This window comes from Pristiophorus japonicus, chromosome 13 (genome assembly GCF_044704955.1).
Source record: "Pristiophorus japonicus isolate sPriJap1 chromosome 13, sPriJap1.hap1, whole genome shotgun sequence".
Taxonomy (NCBI): Eukaryota; Metazoa; Chordata; class Chondrichthyes; family Pristiophoridae; genus Pristiophorus; species Pristiophorus japonicus.
In genome coordinates, this window is record NC_091989.1 from 21,737,946 (window position 1) to 21,751,862 (window position 13,917).

Consider the following 13,917-nt stretch of genomic DNA (forward strand, 5'->3'; position numbering starts at 1 on the left):
GTTGGCAGGTCTGATCTCAGCTACCCCACTTTAAATCAGACTGCTTTATTAATGCTGTGTTTTCAAAACAGGCCACCAGCTGAAGAACTACCTGTTTGGGACAACGGCAGGTGCTCGAGCGTGGCAACCGATGGGTGGTGATAAGCGACGCTCGAAGTTATTCCGCCTGTATCGAAGTGAGTTTTGCAGCTTACAGCTGTTAATTGTTAAAGGGGCAGAAATTGCGGCCTCCGTTACGGCCTACGCTGAGCATATTGTGCCCTTGCGCATGCGCAAAACCCAGAACTTGCGCCTTCACAGATCACCCGAACCGACTGTAAAATCACCATCGGCAATTACCCACAAAACTCTTAAGGCTGAAAAAAGCAGGAGCAGGGCCTGCTTTCTTCAACGCAAGGGTATAATTAAGCTTTAAAATAAACATTTAAAAATAAAAAATGATGCACACACAATAAATTAGCTTATGCAACTATTGGCCTGGATTAACATGTTTAAAAGCATCAAAAAATTAAATTTTTATTGTATTGGGTGTAATGAAGGGACTGCTGAATAAAATTGAAATTCAATACATTTATATTTTAGAATTGTGCAAATTGTTTAATTACTTGGGGATTCTACTGCATGTTAATTGGGGATTCCCTTCGTAAATGGCTGCAATGGAATCTCCCTTAACATAACATAAGAAATAGAAGCAGGAATCGGCCATTCGGCCCATCAAGCCTGCTCCGCCATTCAATATCATGGCTGATCTGATCATGGACTCAGTTCCACTTCCCTGCCCGCTCCCCATAACCCTTTACTCCCTTATCGATCAAAAATCTGTCTATCTCCGCCTTAAATATATTCAATGACCCAGCCTCCACAGCTCTCTGGGGCAGAGAATTCCATAGATTTGCAACCCTCAGAAGAAATTCCTCCTCATCTCAGTTTTAAATGGGCGACCACTTATTCTGAAACTATGTCCCCTAGTTTTAGTTTCCCCTATGAGTGGAAATATCCTCTCTGCATCCACCTTGTCGAGATAACATTATCTTATATGTTTCGATAAGATCACCTCTCGGTCTTCTGAACTCTAATATGTATTGGCCCAACCTATCTTAAGTCAACCCCCTCATCTCCGGAATCAACCTAGTGAACCTTCTCTGAACAGCCTCCAATGCAAGTATATCCTTCCTTAAATACGGAGACCAAAACTGTATGCAGTACTCCAGGCGATTGGAGGACCGGCTCCACGTGATCCCAGGGAGTCTTCTGAACCACCTGCGTTCCTGGAATCCGTGGGCCATTACCGCAGACATATGTCTAGAGGCCCGAGACCCAAACTCTCCACAGCCTGTATCGCGGGTCGAGGGCGTACTCCGGAGGTATACCTTCGCCCGCAATTTCTAGCTCATTATATAATGCATTTGCCTCAAAACTTTCCCTGCACAGTAAAGCAGAAGAATCAAGTGACCATATAAACTCCAAGCCCATCCACTTCCCAACATTAAGGTCAAGGGTCAGACCGTTTCTTTGCTCTCGGGGTGTGGCTGTTGCTGGTAAGGCTGGCATTTGCTGCCCGAGAAGGTGGCGGTGAAGCGTTCCAGACCTCGTGGTGAGTGTAAGCTGCCAGTGAGATGACTATTTTTCTCCTTTTATTTTCCCATTTCTGTGAACAGGATTTTATTTTTTTCTGCTCCTGTCCGAAAGCCATTGACTGCACCCGAGCCAAGACCGCTAACTGCCCTCAGTACCTCAGCCAGGCGCCAATACTTCACGTGCGAGTCCAGACAGTGGGCGACAGCTAGCCATTCGACCATGAAGCAGCACAGAGCCCAACCAATACTGCCCATACCAAGGGTCTGCAATGAGCAGTGGGAATCTGCCCTCACCCAGAAGGTAATCATGGAGCCCCTCAGTACAAACCGGGGCAATCCTGGGCTGCAACCACCCGTTCCAGAACTGACTGGCACAGAACTGAAGCAGTAAATGTCAGCTTTACTTCCTCACTCGGCAGTGGTGACCTTGAGCAGATTCTTTTACTTGTGGAAATTTAGCCTAGACGAGGCAAAATTTAGAATCATAAAATGTTACAAAATCAACACAAGCCATTTGGCACATCGAGTGCGTGTTCCTGCACAGGCCACACAGTCCAAACCCACTTTCCTGCTCACTCCCCACCCCCTTTAATATCCCACAAAGTCCACTCCTGCTCACTCCTCACCCCCTTTAATACCTCAGTCCAATCCCATTCTCCTGCTCACTCCTAGTACCGTTTAATATCTCAGTCTAATCCCAGTCTCCTGCTCACTCCCCATCCTGTTTAATATCTCACTAATCCCACTCGCACCATTTAATATCCTACCCTGTCTAATCCCATTCTCACTCACCAATATCCCACCCTCCTGCTCCCTGCGCATATCCTTTAGTATCCCACCCAATCTGATCCCATTCACTCCCCACACCCTTTAATGTCTTTAAACACATACAGCAGTCCCCAGCTTCCAAACCAAAAAAGAGAACATGAAAGCAAGAGCTAAAAATATCAAGCATGTGTTCTCCCTTGAAGATATAAATGTTAGTTTTGTGACCTCCACAAGTGAACTTGCGTTAAACACCATGGCAACCTAGTTGACCTTGTGAAACCAACAGCCAGTGAAAGGCTATTTGAAGGGGGAGGCTGGTCACGTGATGTGAGGGACGATGGTAAACACTCTGCTCCGATCTCCAGCAGTCTATTTCCGACAATTCAAAGTCGTCTGTGTGCGCAAAAAAAATTGGAACTATCCAATAATTTGAATTAAGTAGCATAAATAACACAGCAACGTGAGAATTTGCACCAAGTCCTGCTCACCCATCACGCCTGTGCTCGCTGACCTACATCAGCTCCCAGTTAAGCAATGCTTCAATTTCAAAAATTCTCATCCTGGTTTTCAAATCCCCCCCCCCCATAGCCTCGCCCCTCCCTATCTCTAATCTCCTCCAGCCCCACAAATCCCCCACCGCGCCGCCCCCCCCCCCGTGACAGATATCTGCACTCCTCTGATTCTGGCTTCTTGAGCATCCCTGATTTTAATTGCTCAACCATTGGTGGCTGTATCTTCAGCTGCCTGGGCCCCAAGCTCTGGAACTCCCTCCCTAAACACCTCCGCCTCTCGACCCTCCTTAAAGATGCTCCTTAAAACCTACCTCTTTGACCAAGCTTTTAGTCACCTACCCTAAATTCTCTTATGTAGCTTGCTGTGAAATTCTGTTTTATAGCGCTCCTGTGATGCGCCTTGGGACATTTAACTATGTTAAAGGTGTTATATAAATACAAGCTGTTGTTGTAAATTACATTGCTGTTTGTGGAATCTTGCTGTGCCCAAATTGGCTGCTGTGTTTCCTACACTATAACAGTGTCTACTTTTCAAAAGTACTTCAATGGCTGTAAAGAGCTTTGGAGCATCTGAGGTCACGAAAGATGCTATATAAATGCAAGTCTTTCTTTTCTATTTATGAACCCAAGTTGTATACCAAAGCATTTTACACAACAAATTGTTTGGAAGTGCACTGACTGTCATGTGCAAGAATGATTGAAAACACAGCAAGTTCCCACAAACAACAAGATGATGAATGAGCGGTCAATCTGTTTATGGTGATTTTAGCAGAGGCAGACTCTTTGCCAAGACACTGGGGGAATTCCCTACTTGTTCTTAAATAGTGCCACGGGATCTTTTACATCAACTGAACAGGCTGTGCCTTAACAGCCTGTTCATGGCACCTCCAACAATGCAGCACTCTCTCAGTACAGCACTGGAGTGTCCGCCCGGATTACATGCTCACACTGGAGTAGGGAGTGAAGATCGAATCTTCTTGGGTAACGGTGTCCCTCTGACAGTATTAGACCTCAGTGTAGGTAACTGCAGGCACCATCTAATGTATAATGTATCATGGATTCTGTGTTGTACCATGATGGTCTGTGGAAAGGTGTAAAATTTGCACCCAGGGAAATGGTCCCTACAGGATCTGTGGCACCTTCATCCTGTCAGAAAATGCTAAAAGGTTTATGGTGCGAAAAGGTTTGCGGTTTTCTATTGAGTGCTCCAAATTTCCCGCTAATCACGGACACAGGGACTAGAGGCAATGAGTGTATCAGGGATCTAAATGTGTGAAGCACATGATTCAATCAGCACTGAATCAGTGATTTTGACCGGTCCATTAATCTCAAGGACAAGCCCCTCAGCTCCGATGTGGGAAATAATCACTGCAGCTAGAATACAAGGTCAGGGTTCAATGGGTTCAGGGTACCCCATAAACAGAGCGTACAAATTGCAACAAACAAGCCAATATGTTATGTGACACAAAAATTCATCAACTTAAGTTACTCCCTTGGTTATACCAACAGACCGCGGTGTACCCCAGTGTCTGCGACAGGCCCGTGCCATGCCCACAGGGTTGCACAGCGACAGGCCCGTGCCATGCCCACAGGGTCACAGTGACAGACCCATACCCACAGCGTCACACAGTGACAGACCCGTACCCAGTGTGGTACAGTGACAGACCCGTACCCACAGTGCCATTTCCCAGTGGTCACCTTTTGTTTGGCAGTAGCAAAGCAAATCCAATGTCAATATCCAAGTTGGATATCCAGGTGAAAGTGTAACAGAGTGGATATCTTGTAGGCTGCCTGCAAATTTCCTCTGAGGGCAGTGCTCCATGATGTGCTCCAGGGTCTGATTAGAAACTCCACAAGTTGCATGATGGGGCTGCTTTAATCTTCCATCTATGGAGAAGGTGGCAGCATCTACCATGACCGGTTCTGAGGCAGTTGATGGTTGTCCACTGTTTGCGAGGAAGGTTTGATTCTTTTGGTTGTACCTCTATAAGGAATCCATTCCGTATGTCACAGTTCTTCCAAGCATTTCGCCATCAGCCATCAAGGCTGAGGAGAGATCGCTGAAGGACTTCGGCGACGGTCCAAAATGGCCGTCTAGATTTGAGATAGGTTGGTAGTAGGTTGTTCAAATTGGCGTGGATCGGCATGTCTTTGTTGGTGTAGCAGTTGTATTCTCTGGAGATGAATATTCATGGTGTAGGTGTGGTGGTGCGATATTTGCAAGCACGGGCAGCCAACGTGTTGCCGTTGATAAAAGCGTACCGGTGATAACTCTGTAGAATTCAGCTGCTCAGCTCAAAGTGCTTTCTCCAGACACAACCCAGATGTGAAAGGACAGAACCTGTAACTGCTCTAAAGTACCTCAGCCGTGACCATTTGACCACATCTGCCCCAGTTTCCAGGCCTCCACGCTTGGGGTGCTCCTTGCCAGTAACTGCCAACCCACCAGTCTCTGCATTCGCCAGATCATTTCTCACCTACAACCCAATACGAGAACCAAATTCATCATTCGCCTTCCTCTCAGGAAGGAGCAATCACTTTGGGGTGCCTTTGTTTAACCTTGCAGCACCCTTGCTTCCTAGGTAACCGACGCAGCACCTGCCCATTCAGCTCCTCCCACACCACTGTTCTTGGCCGCAAACACTCCTTCAATGCGAGGCAGCAATCTTCATGCCTTCTCCAATCCAGCATACCGTGCTCACTGCACAAGCTGTGACCTTATCTACACTGGGAGACTAAACACAGATCACGCTACTGCTTTGTCGAACAGCTTAAAGGCACCACTGTATATAAATGCAAGTTGTTTGTTAAGATCAAGTCAAGTCTCTCTTTTTTTTTTTTCCAGACAAGCTTCCAAAATTCAATGGGCCCAAAGTTCCAAAACTCTGCCGGTGGAGCACAGGAAGCCAGCCAGGGGAGCATTGGAATAGTCGAGGGCAAAATACTGCAGTTGCTGGAAATCTGAAATATAAACAGAAAATGCTGGAAATTCTCAGCGGGTCAGGCAGCATCTATGGAAACAGAAACAGAGTTAACGTTTCAGGTCGATGACACTTTGTTAGAACTCTGAAGGTCTGGAGTTCTGATGAAAGGTCTCTGTCGCTGTCTCTCCAGCTGAGAATTTCCAGCATTTTCTGTTTATATACTGGAATAGTCAAGTCTGGGAGGTGACAAAGGCATGGATGAGGGTTTTAGCCGATGGGCTGAGGCAGGGGCGAAGGTGGGCGATATTACGAAGATGGAAGTAGGTAGTCTTCACAATGGGGAGACTATGGGGTTGGAAGCTCAGCAAAGGGTCAAATAGTCACTGAGGTTGTGAACGGACTGATTAGGAACATAGTCTTTCTGCACCAAGCTTATGGTCTACAGGGTTATAGTGATACCCGTCCTCCTGTATGGCTCAAGATCCTGCAAATCCCCTGGGAGGACAGATGCACCAACGTTAGTGTTCTCAATCAGGCCAACATCCCCAGCATCGAAGCACTAACCACATTCGACCAGCTCTGTTGGGTGGGCCACATTGTTCGCATGCCAGACAAGACTTCCAAAGCAAGCGCTCTACTCAGAACCCCTACGTGACAAGCGAGCCCCAGGTAGGCAGAGGAAACGTTTCAAGGACACCCTCAAAGCTTCCTTGATAAAGTAACTTCCCCACCGACACCTGGGAGTCCCTGGCCAAAGACTGCCCTAAGTGGAGGAAGAGCATCCAGGATGGCGCTGAGCACCTCGAGTCTTGTCACCGAGAGCATGCAGAAATCAAGCGCAGGCAGCGGAAGGAGCGTGCGGCAAACCAGACTCCCCGCCCACCCTTTCCTCCAACGACAGTCTGTCCCACCTGTGACAGAGAGTGCAATTCTCATATTGGACTGTAGTCACCTGAAAATTCACTTTTGGAGTGGAAGCAAGTCTTCCTCGATTTCGAGGGATTGCCTATGATGAGTCTTTTTTTGCCTAGCAATTCCCAAGATCCATCTACTACAACTTCTAGCACCCTGGTAGTTACATGATGCAACGATAATGGAGTTGTCGATGTCGGGGTAGTGACTGATGTTTCGATCATCAGTCTTCCTAATATCTAGCTGGAGGAAATGATAATTCATCCAGGACTGCATAATAGGCAAGCAGTCTGACTGCAGAGAGTCAGTGGAGGGGTCAAGAGAGAAGGTGGTGAGGTAGAGCTGGGAGTCATCAGCATACATGTGAAAACTGACCCCATTTCTGAGGATGCTGTCACAAAGTAGCAGCATAGATGAGAAAGAGGAAGGGATCAAGGAAAGATCCTTAAAAAACTCTAGTGAGAACATTGCAGGGGCAGGAAGAGAAAGCATTGCTGACCTACTGAGGATATGAAAGGCACTCTACAATTGCAAGTTCTTCTTAGTTTTACTGGGTATTTATCACAAGTTAAAAGTAAACACAGAAGATTTCAGGCCTTCCCAACTAGTGGTAATGCTGATAATCATTTGAAGCACAGTGCATCTAAGGGATACATAACTGGGCGTGGTAATGATTAGGTAAAATGAATTAAACTGAATAACCTATTTATCACTCAATCAATTTCACTTAAACAGAAAGATCTGGTTATTGTCACATTGCTGTATGCAAATTGGCTGCCGTGTTCCCTACATTACAACAGTGACTACACTTCAAAAGTAAAGCGTGATAGGTGCAATGTAAATGCCCATCCGTTCTTAATCTGGGAGGGGTGAAAGGTTGAGAAAAGAGGGTATTTACAGACCACAGATTATAGGTGGATTTTTGATATTTACTCAATAGCTGGTAAACAGTTACAAGAGGAAGTCATCCAAGTGTCAAGTGTGCAACCTGGGATTTCAGCCACCAGAGTTAAAGGGGTTGAAATCATTTTGGCAAACATTGTGTGTGGGGGTATGGGGGGGGGGGGTATCAGAATCACTTGGCGCTGTTTCGATCCATGGTGAACCATTCCCGGGACGATGGGGGGCGGGGGGCGGGGGGGGGGGGGGGGCGCGGTTTGCAGACCGTGCTGCTTTACATAGTCCAGGAACTGTCCCCATTCAATAGGGGGGGGGGGGGGGGGGGGAAGAGAAGAATGGGGTAAAATCACACACACCTCAGAGCAACAATTGCTTGGAGGGAATTCCCGGAAAACTTCCAAATGAGTCAAAATTCCAAACGAGCTAATAATTAACATGCTTGTAAGGAATGAATAAAACATTCTTTTTCCAAGCAATGGTAGGGGATCTCCTGCATTTCAAAAAAAAATACCACCATTTTAATAAAACACTGTTGCTAGGAAAACCCCAAATGGTTGGCCTGACTATGTATTGAATGATGAGGGGATTAGAAGCACCAAATGCCTGTGTGCTTCAGTCAATCGTTCGCTGAACATGCCTGGACTGAGAAGAGGGACAGGTTGCTAAGCTGCAAGTTTACAGCCTTGATAGAAAAATCAGTACACGAAGGCCAGACATAAATCTCTCTTTAGGGACAGAAAGAGAGAGATCCAGGACGAGTTTATAAAGAGATAATGAAAAGGAATCACTTACCCAGAACAGCATGTTAAACAGAAACAGTAAATATTTAACCACGGGATTGACGAAGGTGAAATCCTCTCCCTGCGTGCGAGTGCGAGCCATGGTTTGTAAATAATCCCCTGGATATAACGTGCAATTATTTGAAAAATGAATCGGAAAAGGTCCCCCTGCAAAAATGAAACCGGAATAAAGAGGCGTCCTCCTATTGCACCGGGTGTGGGAGAGGCTGAGAATTGTATTCAGCGGTGATGGGGGTGGAGGAAATTGCCCGATTGCGGCGCGTCCGCCTTCGCCAGAAACTAACACGAAACTGACGAGCCGGCGCTGCGGATCAACCGAGCCTGGCCAGCCCTGTCACACCCCTCGCTCCCGCGAGCCGCCCTCCCCAGCACGCCATTGGCCCGGCCGCGCCGCTCCGCGCTTCTCATTCGCTTCCAGTCGATGCCCATCACGCTGCGCAACAATGGGCGGGCAGCAGATTAGGTTGTTCTTCACCTGTTGCCCCCCCCCACCCCCTCCTCAGCGTGACCTCATTCAAATGGTTACAGGTGGGGAGAGGGAGAGCATTTTTAGAGAGAACTGGGGAGGAGAGATTGAGGTTGGAGGGAATTGGAGAGAGGGGGGCATTTGGTAGGGAGGAAAGTGCATTGGAAAGGAAATTTGGGAGGAGGGAATTTCAGGGGGAGAGAAAAATGGGGAGAGGGAGAATTGCAGACTGGGAATTGAGCGGGGGGATTGCAAAGTGGGAATTCCTTGGGGTGGGAATGGGGGCAGGGGCAAAAGAGCCTGGAAGGATCCCAATTCCATCTGCATTGGCTGTAAAGCGTTTTGAGAAGTCTGCTGGTCGTGAAAGGCACTATAGGGAGCCTCTTATCAACAAGAGCAGACATTGATGACGAGATTCAACATCGCCTCCAGTGCGCCAGTGCAGCCTTCGGTCGCCTAAGGAAAAGAGTGTTTGAAGACCAGGCCCTCAAATCTGCCACCAAGCTCATGGTTTACAGAGCTCTAGTAATACCCGCCCTCCTGTATGGCTCAGAGACATGGACCATGTACAGTAGACACCTCAAGCCACTGGAGAAATACCACCAACGATGTCTCCGCAAGATCCTACAAATCCCCTGGGAGGATAGGTGCACCAACATTAGCTTTCTCAACCAGGCCAACATCCCCAGCATTGAAGCACTGACCACACTCGATCAGCTCCGCTGGGCAGGCCACATTGTTCGCATGCCGGACACAAGACTCCCAAAGCAAGCGCTCTACTAGGAACCCGTCCACGGCAAACGAGCCAAAGGTGGGCAGAGGAAACGTTACAAGGACACCCTCAAAGCTTCCCTGATAAAGTGCAACATCCCCACTGACACCTGGGAGTCCCTGGCCAAAGACCGCCCTAAGTGGAGGAAGTGCATCTGGGAGGGCGCTGAGCATCTCGAGTCTCACCGCCGAGTCCATACACGAATCAAGCTCAGGCACCGGAAAGAGCGTGCGGCAAACCAGTCCCTCCCACCCTTTCCCTCAACGACTATCTGTCCCACCTGTGACAAGAACTGTAGTTCTCGTATTGGACTGTTCAGCCACCTAAGGACTCATTTTAAGAGTGGAAGCAACTCTTCCTCGATTCCGAGGGACTGCCTATGATGATGATATATAAATCCAAGTCTTTCTTTTGCATTGGGTTGATGAGTTCACATGACAATGAGGTCTGCCCAACACTAACCCAATCCAATGATAACATATCACGGCTGAGACATGCGCGGGGGCAATTTTCATCTAACCCACCCGCTGGGAAACTGATGAGACCAGACGTGCTGTTGGTTTTACATTCCGTCCAATTTTAACTCTCCATTAATATTGGGCAGGGTGTAAAACCAACATTACATTTGATCCTGTGGGTTTCCTGCCCACGTGTTAGGTTAAAATTACCCCCATGATGTCAGAAAGTGACACCGATTGCCGTGATTGGGTTGCAAAGGGGGAGCTGCTGTAGCTCCTCCCCTCCAACTGATGTCACTGTCCATGGATGGGGTATGGTAGGTGTACGTGCTGTGGTCAGAAGGACTCACATATTTTATGGTCGGTTGAGCTGATCACCCTTCAGCTCCTCAGGAGGTCCTGGTAAAGTATCTGCCTACTGCCCAGTGAGGGCTCAAACCCTTGATTGCCAGCTGTTTGATGACTAGTGTAGTGTCCTTAGATGCTCTAGTAACAACTCCACGAGGCAGTGTGTTGTACTTGAACTGTAGTGACCTTAGTCCTTTATTAGTTAACTCCAGAGTGAGGATCACACCTGGTGGCCTGCCTTTTATACTAGGCCAGGCACACCTGTACAGGTAACCTACGAGTCTCCCACTGCTGTGCCCTCTGGTGGCACACCTTGTGATAATATCAACAGTAGCCATATAGGATACATGACAACTAGGGTTGCCAACTCTGGTTGGACGTATTCCTGGAAATGTCATCACATGACCTCCCACTCCAACTGCTCCGGCCCAGTCATCCCCAGCTTTTATCCCCAGCTCCAATATTTTTATAGCTAATAAACAAAAGTGTTCCAAGAAAATGAAAAGAACACACAATATTTTTCAATGCCTCTATGATTTTTCTCCCTGGTTGCTTGCTGCAATGTCCAGGAGATGAATCGTTAATTCCTGGAGGATTGGCAACCCCTGTGATGACCAGTTGGGACTTGACTATCTGGGGGTTGGGTGGAGATAAAGCAACTAATTTTGGGCCAAATGGCTTGATGGTGACAAACCTGGCAATGTAATATTGGAACCACGTCACTCCTTTTGCAGTGATACCTGTACTTGATACCTGAGCCAAACAGGATTGCAGTACTCTAGGTCAATGTTGCCGATTACCCAGCCAGCCTGGATTGCTAATGCTAGGGCCATCATCAGGAGCTCAGATAACGCTGCGAGTCAGTATCCTAACATGGACGATAATCCTAACTGAACAAGAAGTTGGAAGCACAAAAGCAAAATACTGTGGTTGCTGGAATGTGAAATAAAAACAGAAAATGCTGGAAACCTCAGCAGGTCAGGCAGCATCTGTGGAGAGAAACAGAGTTAAGGTTTTGGGTCTGTGACCCTTCGTCAGAAGAAGCTGTGTGCTGATAAACTGTACCGTTTTAATTGGTCAAATTTGAGCAGATTCCTACTCATTCTTGAGGGTCCTTAAGCCTTGGCAGTTTCCCTCTGAACCTTGTGGGTGGGATACATTAAAGAAAGAAAAAAAAATGTCAATTCAATAAAAAACGGGCATTATTGGTTGTAATATGTAAGGACTTAAAATAACAAGGAAGTGAGATTCTTTCTACCGTGATGAATTATTTGTGTGTTGCAGCCCCACCCCACAAGTTAATCACTGTATTTATACCTTGGGTATAAGTAGTAAAGAGTTAAGTATATATTACAATTTATAAATAGCACTGATCGTGGTCATTCCCCTAACATGGCCTGAGTTTTTGTATCATCACCACTGGGAAAACCCCTAAAAATAACGCACCAAGATAATCCCCTGAAAATGTTTTGCATCAAGAACCGCCATGTGATTTAAACATATTACAAAGTGTTACTTCGGCTCTCAACTATCAGAAGCTACATGTTATGAATTTTGACAACACGAATAGCACAAACAGAGAGAGAGATAGAAAGGAGAGAGTGAGAGACGAGACAGACATCAAGACAGCGGGAGAGATAGAATGAAAGACAGGGAGACAAGAGACAGACAGAGAATGAGAGACAGAAAAAGCGGGAGACAGAGAGAAAAAAAAAGACAATGAAACATAAGAGACAGTCAGAGAAAGCGAGAGGGAGACAAAGTGAGAGAGACAAAGACATAGAAAGAAAGATAGAATGAGAGGCAACAAGAGACAGGCAGAGAAAGAGAGAGAGATACAAAGAGAGATAGAAAGAACAAAGTGAGAGTCAAGAGAGACGGAGAAGAGAGAACGAGAAAGGCAGAGTGAGAGACAGAGAAAGGTAAAGAAAGATAGAACTATAACAAAGGGCATTCCATGTCCATTACATGTCTCACTAGGTGAATGTTGAATCCAGATAGGAGTCACCTCAACAATCTTCTATACTATAGGATTAAGGAGCCACAGGAGATAGGCCTGGGTAGGGCTTCGGTGAGTGGCAAGACTCACTCTATTGACTTGCTCTCCGTTCTTGTGGAGACATGCCTGGTCTCGACTCCATGACAACCTACGTGCCCCTGCCTTGAGTTGAGGTAACAGTCACATTAAGAAACATTGAGCAAGTGTTGACCTGCACCATCTCACATTGTGGCAAGTTCAATCATTCGATTCAATTAGGTTCTGTTTGTTCTCGCAGAAATTCTGCCTAATACACCTGGTACCTTTAACAGTCTAAAGCACCTCAAGCCAATTTTAACTCTGTAAATTCATTACTAGAGCTGTTAAACACAACTGTATGGAGAAGTGGTTCCAATAAGTGTTACCCCAGTCTTCAGTAACTTCTCCATATAGCCGCTTGCCACAATTTTTCTGGGAATTATTTCCACTCCTTCCTATTCTGATGGTGCTGTTAGAAAAAAGAATTGCACCCTTTAGGTTCATGTTTCTCCATCAACTCTTATCTCAAAGATCTGGTTAGGGAACCTCTCTCCACTGTTCCTGCCCCCCCACCCCCCTATTCCCTGCCCAAGTCCATTGGGTCTTGGGTGCCATGTTTTTACCAAGTCCAATTCCAGACAGAGGTTTGTCAATGGCGGTGGCCAATGTACCCAGTTCAAATGGCAGACTTCGAATGTCGATCTCTGAACCGGCTCCTCTGTTATACAGACAAATTGGTCTAAACACTCTTATTTCTTAATTTCCCTTCTGTGATACTATTCCTCAGAGTATTTAATGGAAGGTAGGGCTGAGGAGGAAGGGGGAGGGTTGGATGACAAACTTGTTGTATGGTTAACACTTCTCCTTTTAAGGGATAAATGAATGTAGAGGTTCATGGGATGGATTGGACTGCCTGTTACCATCTCATATTGAAAGACTGAGGCACAGCTCTTGAATTAGTTACTCCCAGGGAACAGTACCCAACCAGGCAGAATCTTTTTAAAATTCATTCTCGGGATTTGGGCATCACTAGCAGAGCCAGCATTTCTTATTACCCATCTCTAGTTGCCATTGAGAAGGTGGTGGGCATTCTTCTTAAACCGCTACTGTCCACATGATAAAAGCACTCTCACAGTGCTGTTAGGTAGGGAGTTCCATGATTCTGATCCAGTGACAATGAAGGAATGGTGATCAATATCCAATTCGGGATGGTGTGTGACTTGGAGGGGAACTTGGAAGTGGTGGCATTCCCATGTGTCTGCTGCCCTTGTCCTTCTAGGTGGTGGAGGTCGTGGGTTTGGGAAGCCTTGGGGAGTTGCTGCAGTGCATTCTGTAAATGGTGCATACTGTAGACACGGTGCGCCGGTGGTGGAGGGAGTGAATGTTTAAGGTGGTGGACGGGCTGAATCTAAAGGGGAACAGTGGCACATGGAGATTGCTCTCCAAATCCTCATACCAGATCA

General features: G+C 46.8%; 1 protein-coding gene across 2 annotated transcripts in view; it reads right to left on the bottom strand.

Annotated features, from left to right (window-relative positions):
* tspan33a (tetraspanin 33a) overlaps window positions 1–8,682 on the bottom strand; it is a 42,823-nt gene extending 34,141 nt beyond the window's left edge. For both annotated transcript variants that reach the window (XM_070896586.1, XM_070896585.1), the window contains exon 1: window positions 8,386–8,682. In XM_070896586.1, the coding sequence (XP_070752687.1) occupies window positions 8,386–8,475 (90 nt within the window). In that variant the 5' untranslated portion in view covers window positions 8,476–8,682. The remainder of the gene's footprint in view (window positions 1–8,385) is intronic.
* Between the last annotated feature and the right edge of the window lie 5,235 nt (window positions 8,683–13,917).